Source organism: Salmo salar, chromosome 07, assembly GCF_965601325.2.
Source record: "Salmo salar chromosome 07, fSalSal1, whole genome shotgun sequence".
Classification (NCBI taxonomy): Eukaryota; Metazoa; Chordata; class Actinopteri; order Salmoniformes; family Salmonidae; genus Salmo; species Salmo salar.
In genome coordinates, this window is record NC_138297.1 from 4,140,001 (window position 1) to 4,152,500 (window position 12,500).

The 12,500-nt window shown below is 35.6% G+C and overlaps 1 protein-coding gene across 1 annotated transcript in view; it reads right to left on the reverse strand.

Annotated features, from left to right (window-relative positions):
* LOC123743724 (endophilin-A1-like) overlaps positions 1-12,500 on the reverse strand; it is a 33,787-nt gene that overhangs the window by 10,901 nt on the left and 10,386 nt on the right. The window contains exons 5-6 of the mRNA XM_082977267.1: positions 11,902-12,035; positions 5,037-5,097 (exon numbers count right to left, since the gene is read on the reverse strand). Of these exons, the coding sequence (XP_082833393.1) occupies positions 5,037-5,097; positions 11,902-12,035 (195 nt within the window). The remainder of the gene's footprint in view (positions 1-5,036; positions 5,098-11,901; positions 12,036-12,500) is intronic.

Here is a 12,500-nt window from a genome sequence, read left to right on the forward strand (position 1 = left end):
AACAAGTTATAATGGTAATAATAATAATCCTCATGATGGTAGTAATAATCCCATCTCCTTTACCTTACGATTACAGCATGTAACAAGTTATAATGGTAATAATAATAATCCTCATGATGGTAGTAATAATCCCATCTCCTTTACCTACGATTACAGCATGTAACAAGTTATAATGGTAATAATAATAATCCTCATGATGGTAGTAATAATCCCATCTCCTTTACCTACGATTACAGCATGTAACAAGTTATAATGGTAATAATAATAATCCTCATGATGGTAGTAATAATCCCATCTCCTTTACCTACGATTACAGCATGTAACAAGTTATAATGGTAATAATAATAATCCTCATGATGGTAGTAATAATCCCATCTCCTTTACCTTACGATTACAGCATGTAACAAGTTATAATGGTAATAATAATAATCCTCATGATGGTAGTAATAATCCCATCTCCTTTACCTTACGATTACAGCATGTAACAAGTTATAATGGTAATAATAATAATCCACATGATGGTAGTAATAATCCCATCTCCTTTACCTACGATTACAGCATGTAACAAGTTATAATGGTAATAATAATAATCCACATGATGGTAGTAATAATCCCATCTCCTTTACCTACGATTACAGCATGTAACAAGTTATAATGGTAATAATAATAATCCTCATGATGGTAGTAATAATCCCATCTCCTTTACCTACGATTACAGCATGTAACAAGTTATAATGGTAATAATAATAATCCTCATGATGGTAGTAATAATCCCATCTCCTTTACCTACGATTACAGCATGTAACAAGTTATAATGGTAATAATAATAATCCTCATGATGGTAGTAATAATCCCATCTCCTTTACCTACGATTACAGCATGTAACAAGTTATAATGGTAATAATAATAATCCTCATGATGGTAGTAATAATCCCATCTCCTTTACCTACGATTACAGCATGTAACAAGTTATAATGGTAATAATAATAATCCTCATGATGGTAGTAATAATCCCATCTCCTTTACCTACGATTACAGCATGTAACAAGTTATAATGGTAATAATAATAATCCTCATGATGGTAGTAATAATCCCATCTCCTTTACCTTACGATTACAGCATGTAACAAGTTATAATGGTAATAATAATAATCCTCATGATGGTAGTAATAATCCCATCTCCTTTACCTTACGATTACAGCATGTAACAAGTTATAATGGTAATAATAATAATCCTCATGATGGTAGTAATAATCCCATCTCCTTTACCTACGATTACAGCATGTAACAAGTTATAATGGTAATAATAATAATCCTCATGATGGTAGTAATAATCCCATCTCCTTTACCTTACGATTACAGCATGTAACAAGTTATAATGGTAATAATAATAATCCTCATGATGGTAGTAATAATCCCATCTCCTTTACCTTACGATTACAGCATGTAACAAGTTATAATGGTAATAATAATAATCCTCATGATGGTAGTAATAATCCCATCTCCTTTACCTACGATTACAGCATGTAACAAGTTATAATGGTAATAATAATAATCCTCATGATGGTAGTAATAATCCCATCTCCTTTACCTACGATTACAGCATGTAACAAGTTATAATGGTAATAATAATAATCCTCATGATGGTAGTAATAATCCCATCTCCTTTACCTACGATTACAGCATGTAACAAGTTATAATGGTAATAATAATAATCCTCATGATGGTAGTAATAATCCCATCTCCTTTACCTACGATTACAGCATGTAACAAGTTATAATGGTAATAATAATAATCCTCATGATGGTAGTAATAATCCCATCTACTTTACCTACGATTACAGCATGTAACAAGTTATAATGGTAATAATAATAATCCTCATGATGGTAGTAATAATCCCATCTCCTTTACCTACGATTACAGCATGTAACAAGTTATAATGGTAATAATAATAATCCTCATGATGGTAGTAATAATCCCATCTCCTTTACCTACGATTACAGCATGTAACAAGTTATAATGGTAATAATAATAATCCTCATGATGGTAGTAATAATCCCATCTCCTTTACCTACGATTACAGCATGTAACAAGTTATAATGGTAATAATAATAATCCTCATGATGGTAGTAATAATCCCATCTCCTTTACCTACGATTACAGCATGTAACAAGTTATAATGGTAATAATAATAATCCTCATGATGGTAGTAATAATCCCATCTCCTTTACCTTACGATTACAGCATGTAACAAGTTATTATGGTAATAATAATAATCCTCATGATGGTAGTAATAATCCCATCTCCTTTACCTACGATTACAGCATGTAACAAGTTATAATGGTAATAATAATAATCCTCATGATGGTAGTAATAATCCCATCTCCTTTACCTTACGATTACAGCATGTAACAAGTTATAATGGTAATAATAATAATCCTCATGATGGTAGTAATAATCCCATCTCCTTTACCTACGATTACAGCATGTAACAAGTTATAATGGTAATAATAATAATCCTCATGATGGTAGTAATAATCCCATCTCCTTTACCTACGATTACAGCATGTAACAAGTTATAATGGTAATAATAATAATCCTCATGATGGTAGTAACAATCCCATCTCCTTTACCTACGATTACAGCATGTAACAAGTTATAATGGTAATAATAATAATCCTCATGATGGTAGTAATAATCCCATCTCCTTTACCTACGATTACAGCATGTAACAAGTTATAATGGTAATAATAATAATCCTCATGATGGTAGTAATAATCCCATCTCCTTTACCTACGATTACAGCATGTAACAAGTTATAATGGTAATAATAATAATCCTCATGATGGTAGTAATAATCCCATCTCCTTTACCTACGATTACAGCATGTAACAAGTTATAATGGTAATAATAATAATCCTCATGATGGTAGTAATAATCCCATCTCCTTTACCTACGATTACAGCATGTAACAAGTTATAATGGTAATAATAATAATCCTCATGATGGTAGTAATAATCCCATCTCCTTTACCTACGATTACAGCATGTAACAAGTTATAATGGTAATAATAATAATCCTCATGATGGTAGTAATAATCCCATCTCCTTTACCTACGATTACAGCATGTAACAAGTTATAATGGTAATAATAATAATCCTCATGATGGTAGTAATAATCCCATCTCCTTTACCTACGATTACAGCATGTAACAAGTTATAATGGTAATAATAATAATCCTCATGATGGTAGTAATAATCCCATCTCCTTTACCTACGATTACAGCATGTAACAAGTTATAATGGTAATAATAATAATCCTCATGATGGTAGTAATAATCCCATCTCCTTTACCTACGATTACAGCATGTAACAAGTTATAATGGTAATAATAATAATCCTCATGATGGTAGTAATAATCCCATCTCCTTTACCTACGATTACAGCATGTAACAAGTTATAATGGTAATAATAATAATCCTCATGATGGTAGTAATAATCCCATCTCCTTTACCTACGATTACAGCATGTAACAAGTTATAATGGTAATAATAATAATCCTCATGATGGTAGTAATAATCCCATCTCCTTTACCTACGATTACAGCATGTAACAAGTTATAATGGTAATAATAATAATCCTCATGATGGTAGTAATAATCCCATCTCCTTTACCTACGATTACAGCATGTAACAAGTTATAATGGTAATAATAATAATCCTCATGATGGTAGTAATAATCCCATCTCCTTTACCTACGATTACAGCATGTAACAAGTTATAATGGTAATAATAATAATCCTCATGATGGTAGTAATAATCCCATCTCCTTTACCTACGATTACAGCATGTAACAAGTTATAATGGTAATAATAATAATCCTCATGATGGTAGTAATAATCCCATCTCCTTTACCTACGATTACAGCATGTAACAAGTTATAATGGTAATAATAATAATCCTCATGATGGTAGTAATAATCCCATCTCCTTTACCTACGATTACAGCATGTAACAAGTTATAATGGTAATAATAATAATCCTCATGATGGTAGTAATAATCCCATCTCCTTTACCTACGATTACAGCATGTAACAAGTTATAATGGTAATAATAATAATCCTCATGATGGTAGTAATAATCCCATCTCCTTTACCTACGATTACAGCATGTAACAAGTTATAATGGTAATAATAAAAATCCTCATGATGGTAGTAATAATCCCATCTCCTTTACCTACGATTACAGCATGTAACAAGTTATAATGGTAATAATAATAATCCTCATGATGGTAGTAATAATCCCATCTCCTTTACCTACGATTACAGCATGTAACAAGTTATAATGGTAATAATAATAATCCTCATGATGGTAGTAATAATCCCATCTCCTTTACCTTACGATTACAGCATGTAACAAGTTATAATGGTAATAATAATAATCCTCATGATGGTAGTAATAATCCCATCTCCTTTACCTACGATTACAGCATGTAACAAGTTATAATGGTAATAATAATAATCCTCATGATGGTAGTAATAATCCCATCTCCTTTACCTACGATTACAGCATGTAACAAGTTATAATGGTAATAATAATAATCCTCATGATGGTAGTAATAATCCCATCTCCTTTACCTACGATTACAGCATGTAACAAGTTATAATGGTAATAATAATAATCCTCATGATGGTAGTAATAATCCCATCTCCTTTACCTACGATTACAGCATATAACAAGTTATAATGGTAATAATAATAATCCTCATGATGGTAGTAATAATCCCATCTCCTTTACCTTACGATTACAGCATGTAACAAGTTATAATGGTAATAATAATAATCCTCATGATGGTAGTAATAATCCCATCTCCTTTACCTTACGATTACAGCATATAACAAGTTATAATGGTAATAATAATAATCCACATGATGGTAGTAATAATCCCATCTCCTTTACCTTACGATTACAGCATGTAACAAGTTATAATGGTAATAATAATAATCCACATGATGGTAGTAATAATCCCATCTCCTTTACCGTGACGTTTCTTCTTGTAGTCAAAGTCCAGGCGGCGTCCCTGCATCTTCTTGAGGTGGTGCTGAAAACAACACATCGTTAATTCATTTACTTCATCATTTATTTAAAAGCTAAAGAGTTAATCAGGGTGAACTGGGATATGACTAAAGAGTTAATCAGGGTAAACTGGGATATGACTAAAGAGTTAATCAGGGTAAACTGTGATATGACTAAAGAGTTAATCAGGGTAAACTGGGATATGACTAAAGAGTTCATCAGGGTAAACTGGGATATGACTAAAGAGTTAATCAGGGTAAACTGGGATATGACTAAAGAGTTAATCAGGGTAAACTGGGATATGACTAAAGAGTTAATCAGGGTAAACTGGGATATGACTAAAGAGTTAATCAGGGTAAACTGGGATTGACTAAAGAGTTCATCGGGGTAAACTGGGATATGACTAAAGAGTTAATCAGGGTAAACAGGGATATGACTAAAGAGTTAATCGGGGTAAACTGGGATATGACTAAAGAGTTAATCAGGGTAAACTGGGATATGACTAAAGAGTTAATCAGGGTAAACTGGGATATGACTAAAGAGTTAATCAGGGTAAACTGGGATATGACTAAAGAGTTCATCGGGGTAAACTGGGATATGACTAAAGAGTGAATCAGGGTGACTGGGATATGACTAAAGAGGTCATCAGGTTAAATTGGGATATGACTAAAGAGTTAATCAGGGTAAACTGGGATATGACTAAAGAGTTAATCAGGGTAAACTGGGATATGACTAAAGAGTTAATCAGGATGAACTGGGATATGACTAAAGAGTTCATCGGGGTAAACTGGGATATGACTAAAGAGTTAATCAGGGTAAACAGGGATATGACTAAAGAGTTAATCAGGGTAAACTGGGATATGACTAAAGAGTTAATCAGGGTAAACTGGGATATGACTAAAGAGTTAATCAGGGTAAACTGGGATATGACTAAAGAGTTAATCAGGGTAAACTGGGATTTGACTAAAGAGTTAATCAGGGTAAACTGGGATATGACTAAAGAGTTAATCAGGGTAAACTGGGATATGACTAAAGAGTTAATCAGGGTAAACTGGGATATGACTAAAGAGTTAATCAGGGTAAACTGGGATATAACTAAAGAGTTAATCAGGGTGAACTGGGATATGACTAAAGAGTTAATCAGGGTAAACTGGGATATGACTAAAGAGTTAATCAGGGATATGACTAAAGAGTTAATCAGGGTGACTGGGATATGACTAAAGAGTTCATCAGGGTAAACTGGGATATGACTAAAGAGTTAATCAGGGTAAACTGGGATATGACTAAAGAGTTAATCAGGGTAAACTGGGATATGACTAAAAAGTTAATCAGGGTAAACTGGGATTGACTAAAGAGTTCATCGGGGTAAACTGGGATATGACTAAAGAGTTAATCAGGGTAAACAGGGATGTGACTAAAGAGTTAATCAGGGTAAACTGGGATTGACTAAAGAGTTCATCGGGGTAAACTGGGATATGACTAAAGAGTTAATCAGGGTAAACTGGGATATGACTAAAGAGTTAATCAGGTAAACTGGGATATGACTAAAGAGTTAATCAGGGTAAACTGTGATATGACTAAAGAGTTAATCAGGGTAAACTGGGATATGACTAAAGAGTTAATCAGGTAAACTGGGATATGACTAAAGAGTTAATCAGGGTAAACTGGGATATGACTAAAGAGTTAATCAGAGTAAACTGGGATATGACTAAAGAGTTAATCAGGGTGAAATGGGATATGACTAAAGAGTTAATCAGGGTGAACTGGGATATGACTAAAGAGTTAATCAGGGTCAACTGGGATATGACTAAAGAGTTAATCAGGGTAAACTGGGATATGACTAAAGAGTTAATCAGGGATATGACTAAAGAGTTAATCAGGGTAAACTGGGAGATGACTAAAGAGTTAATCAGGGTAAACTGGGATATGACTAAAGAGTTAATCAGGGATATGACTAAAGAGTTAATCAGGGTAAACTGGGATATGACTAAAGAGTTAATCAGGGTAAACTGGGATATGGCTAAAGAGTTAATCAGGGTGAACTGGGATATGACTAAAGAGTTAATCAGGGTAGACTGGGATATGACTAAAGAGTTAATCAGGGTAAACTGGGATATGACTAAAGAGTTAATCAGGGTAAACTGGGATATGACTAAAGAGTTAATCAGGGTAAACTGGGATATGACTAAAGAGTTAATCAGGGTAAACTGGGATATGACTAAAGAGTTAATCAGGGTAAACTGGGATATGACTAAAGAGTTAATCAGGGTGAACTGGGATATGACTAAAGAGTTAATCAGGTTAAACTGGGATATGACTAAAGAGTTAATCAGGGTAAACTGGGATATGACTAAAGAGTTCATCAGGGTAAACTGGGATATGACTAAAGAGTTAATCAGGGTAAACTGGGATATGACTAAAGAGTTAATCAGGGTGAACTGGGATATGACTAAAGAGTTAATCAGGGTAAACTGGGATATGACTAAAGAGTTAATCAGGGTAAACTGGGATATGACTAAAGAGTTAATCAGGGTAAACTGGGATATGACTAAAGAGTTAATCAGGGTAAACTGGGATATGATTAAAGAGTTAATCAGGGTAAACTGGGATATGACTAAAGAGTTAATCAGGGTAAACTGGGATATGACTAAAGAGTTAATCAGGGTAAACAGGGATATGACTAAAGAGTTAATCAGGGTAAACTGGGATATGACTAAAGAGTTAATCAGGGTGAACTGGGATATGACTAAAGAGTTAATCAGGGTAAACAGGGATATGACTAAAGAGTTCATCAGGGTAAACTGGGATATGACTAAAGAGTTCATCAGGGTAAACTGGGATATGACTAAAGAGTTCATCAGGGTAAACTGGAATATGACTAAAGAGTTAATCAGGGTAAACTGGGATATGACTAAAGAGTTAATCAGGGTAAACTGGGATATGACTAAAGAGTTAATCAGGGTGAACTGGGATATGACTAAAGAGTTAATCAGGGTAAACTGGGATATGACTAAAGAGTTAATCAGGGTGAACTGGGATATGACTAAAGAGTTAATCAGGGTAAACTGGGATATGACTAAAGAGTTAATCAGGGTAAACTGGGATATGACTAAAGAGTTATTCAGGGTAAACTGGGATATGACTAAAGAGTTAATCAGGGTAAACTGGGATATGACTAAAGAGTTAATCAGGGTAAACTGGGATATGACTAAAGAGTTAATCAGGGTAAACTGGGATATGACTAAAGAGTTAATCAGGGTAAACTGGGATATGACTAAAGAGTTAATCAGGGTAAACTGGGATATGACTAAAGAGTTAATCAGGGTAAACTGGGATATGACTAAAGAGTTAATCAGGGTAAACTGGGATATGACTAAAGAGTTAATCAGGGTAAACTGGGATATGACTAAAGAGTTAATCAGGGTAAACTGGGATATGACTAAAGAGTTAATCAGGGTAAACTGGGATATGACTAAAGAGTTAATCAGGGTAAACTGGGATATGACTAAAGAGTTAATCAGGGTAAACTGGGATATGACTAAAGAGTTAATCAGGGTGAACTGGGATATGACTAAAGAGTTAATCAGGGTAAACTGGGATATGACTAAAGAGTTAATCAGGGTAAACTGGGATATGACTAAAGAGTTAATCAGGGTAAACTGGGATATGACTAAAGAGTTAATCAGGGTAAACTGGGATATGACTAAAGAGTTAATCAGGGTAAACTGGGATATGACTAAAGAGTCAATCAGGGTAAACTGGGATATGACTAAAGAGTTAATCGGGGTAAACTGGGATATGACTAAAGAGTTAATCAGGGTAAACTGGGATATGACTAAAGAGTTAATCAGGGTAAACTGGGATATGACTAAAGAGTTAATCAGGGTAAACTGGGATATAACTAAAGAGTTAATCAGGGTAAACTGGGATATGACTAAAGAGTTAATCAGGGTAAACTGGGATATGACTAAAGAGTTAATCAGGGTAAACTGGGATATGACTAAAGAGTTAATCAGGGTAAACTGGGATATGACTAAAGAGTTAATCAGGGATATGACTAAAGAGTTAATCAGGGTAAACTGGGATATGACTAAAGAGTTAATCAGGGTAAACTGCGATATGACTAAAGAGTTAATCAGGGTAAACTGGGATATGACTAAAGAGTTAATCAGGGTAAACTGGGATATGACTAAAGAGTTAATCAGGGTAAACTGGGATATGACTAAAGAGTTAATCAGGGTAAACTGGGATATGACTAAAGAGTTAATCAGGGTAAACTGGGATATGACTAAAGAGTTAATCAGGGTGAACTGGGATATGACTAAAGAGTTAATCAGGGTAAACTGGGATATGACTAAAGAGTTAATCAGGGTAAACTGGGATATGACTAAAGCGTTAATCAGGGTAAACTGGGATATGACTAAAGAGTTAATCAGGGATATGACTAAAGAGTTAATCAGGGTAAACTGGGATATGACTAAAGAGTTAATCAGGGTAAACTGGGATATGACTAAAGAGTTAATCAGGGTAAACTGGGATATGACTAAAGTGTTAATCAGGGTGATTTTTTCCACTAATAGACAGGTATTTACCTTTCCATGGTAGCAAGATCTTATCTATTGTTGCTAACTTTATATTGAAATGTTTTATAGCGAGATCATTTCTGTCTTTGGGGTGTATACAGAGTATGTCCACATCACCGTCAGACCATTTTATTGATAAACTACACGATAATGTAAAAATGTTATATATTTTTTGTGATCCAATAGATAATATAGTAGACTGATCATAATTTGGTTTTAATCCAGAGAGGTTAGAAACATTATCTAGATCCTCTATGAGGCCGTGGATTCAGATTGTGGTTTTAATCCAGAGAGTAAGTATCTAGATTCTCTATGAGGCCGGTGGAGGGATTCAGATTGTGGATTTAATCCAGAGAGTAAGTATCTAGATTCTCTATGAGGCCGGTGGAGGGATTCAGATTGTGGATTTAATCCAGAGAGTAAGTATCTAGATTCTCTATGAGGCCGTGGATTCAGATTGTGGTTTTAATCCAGAGAGTAAGTATCTAGATTCTCTATGAGGCCGTGGATTCAGATTGTGGTTTTAATCCAGAGAGTGTGGTTTTAATCCAGAGAGTAAGTATCTAGATTCTCTATGAGGCCGTGGATTCAGATTGTGGTTTTAATCCAGAGAGTAAGTATCTAGATTCTCTATGAGGCCGTGGAGGGATTCAGATTGTGGTTTTAATCCAGAGAGTGTGGTTTTAATCCAGAGAGTAAGTATCTAGATTCTCTATGAGGCCGTGGAGGGATTCAGATTGTGGTTTTAATCCAGAGAGTAAGTATCTAGATTCTCTATGAGGCCGTGAAGGGATTCAGATTGTGGTTTTAATCCAGAGAGTAAGTATCTAGATTCTCTATGAGGCCGTGGATTCAGATTGTGGATTTAATCCAGAGAGTGTGGTTTTAATCCAGAGAGTGTGGTTTTAATCCAGAGAGTAAGTATCTAGATCCTCTATGAGGCCGTGGATTCAGATTGTGGATTTAAAAGAAAACATTAATCATCAGCGTGCAATGAAACCTTTTGTTTTTAAGCCCTTATTATTAATATATATTTAATTCACATTTATATAACAGTTATTCAAGATTTATTCAATATTTATCATTCATTCAAAATGTTTTTAACAGTTATGTAGCATTTATTTACAATATTTATTTAACATTCATATATTTAAAATATATCTACATTATTTTATATTTATTTAAAAACACACACTGCTTTCGCTACCTGTATCTCTTTAATGTCCTTGTCCTGTAGGTTCTGTAGTGGATCAATAAAGTTCTGTTATCTACCTGTATCTCTTTAATGTCCTTGTCCTGTAGGTTCTGTAGTGGATCAATAAAGTTCTGTTATCTACCTGTATCTCTTTAATGTCCTTTTCCTGTAGGTTCTGTAGTGGATCAATAAAGTTCTGTTATCTACCTGTATCTCTTTAATGTCCTTTTCCTGTAGGTTCTGTAGTGGATCAATAAAGTTCTGTTATCTACCTGTATCTCTTAATGTCCTTGTCCTGTAGGTTCTGTAGTGGATCAATAAAGTTCTGTTATCTACCTGTATCTCTTTAATGTCCTTTTCCTGTAGGTTCTGTAGTGGATCAATAAAGTTCTGTTATCTACCTGTATCTCTTTAATGTCCTTTTCCTGTAGGTTCTGTAGTGGATCAATAAAGTTCTGTTATCTACCTGTATCTCTTTAATGTCCTTGTCCTGTAGGTTCTGTAGTGGATCAATAAAGTTCTGTTATCTACCTGTATCTCTTTAATGTCCTTGTCCTGTAGGTTCTGTAGTGGATCAATAAAGTTCTGTTATCTACCTGTATCTCTTTAATGTCCTTGTCCTGTAGGTTCTGTAGTGGATCAATAAAGTTCTGTTATCTACCTGTATCTCTTTAATGTCCTTGTCCTGTAGGTTCTGTAGTGGATCAATAAAGTTCTGTTATCTACCTGTATCTCTTTAATGTCCTTTTCCTGTAGGTTCTGTAGTGGATCAATAAAGTTCTGTTATCTACCTGTATCTCTTTAATGTCCTTGTCCTGTAGGTTCTGTAGTGGATCAATAAAGTTCTGTTATCTACCTGTATCTCTTTAATGTCCTTTTCCTGTAGGTTCTGTAGTGGATCAATAAAGTTCTGTTATCTACCTGTATCTCTTTAATGTCCTTGTCCTGTAGGTTCTGTAGTGGATCAATAAAGTTCTGTTATCTACCTGTATCTCTTTAATGTCCTTGTCCTGTAGGTTCTGTAGTGGATCAATAAAGTTCTGTTATCTACCTGTATCTCTTTAATGTCCTTTTCCTGTAAGTTCTGTAGTGGATCAATAAAGTTCTGTTTGACCTCCATATCCAAGGCATCCTTCACTTCCCCCAGCTCACCCATGGCCTCCCCAGCATCTAGGAGAGCCAGACCTGGAGGAGGGAGAGGGGAGGGAGAGGTGGAGGGAGGGGGAGAGGTGAGGTGCAGGGAGGGAGAGGGAGAGGTGGAGGGAGGGAGGGGAGGGGGAGAGGGGAGGGAGAGGTGGAGGGAGAGGTGGAGGGAGGGAGAGGTGGAGGGAGGGAGGGAGAGGGAGAGGGAGAGGTGGAGGGAGGGAGGGAGGGGGAGAGGGGAGGGAGAGGTGAGAGGGAGGAGGTGGAGGGAGGGAGAGGTGGAGGGAGGGAGGGAGAGGGAGAGGTGGAGGGAGGGAGGGAGGGGGAGAGGGGAGGGAGAGGTGGAGGGAGAGGTGGAGGGAGGGAGTGGGAGAGGAGAGGGGGAGGGAGGAAGGAAGGAAGGAAGGAAGGAAGGAAGGAAGGAAGGAAGGAAGGAAGGAAGGAAGGAAGGAAGGAAGGAAGGAAGGAAGGGAGGGAGGAAGGGAGGGAGGGAGGGAGGGAGGGGGG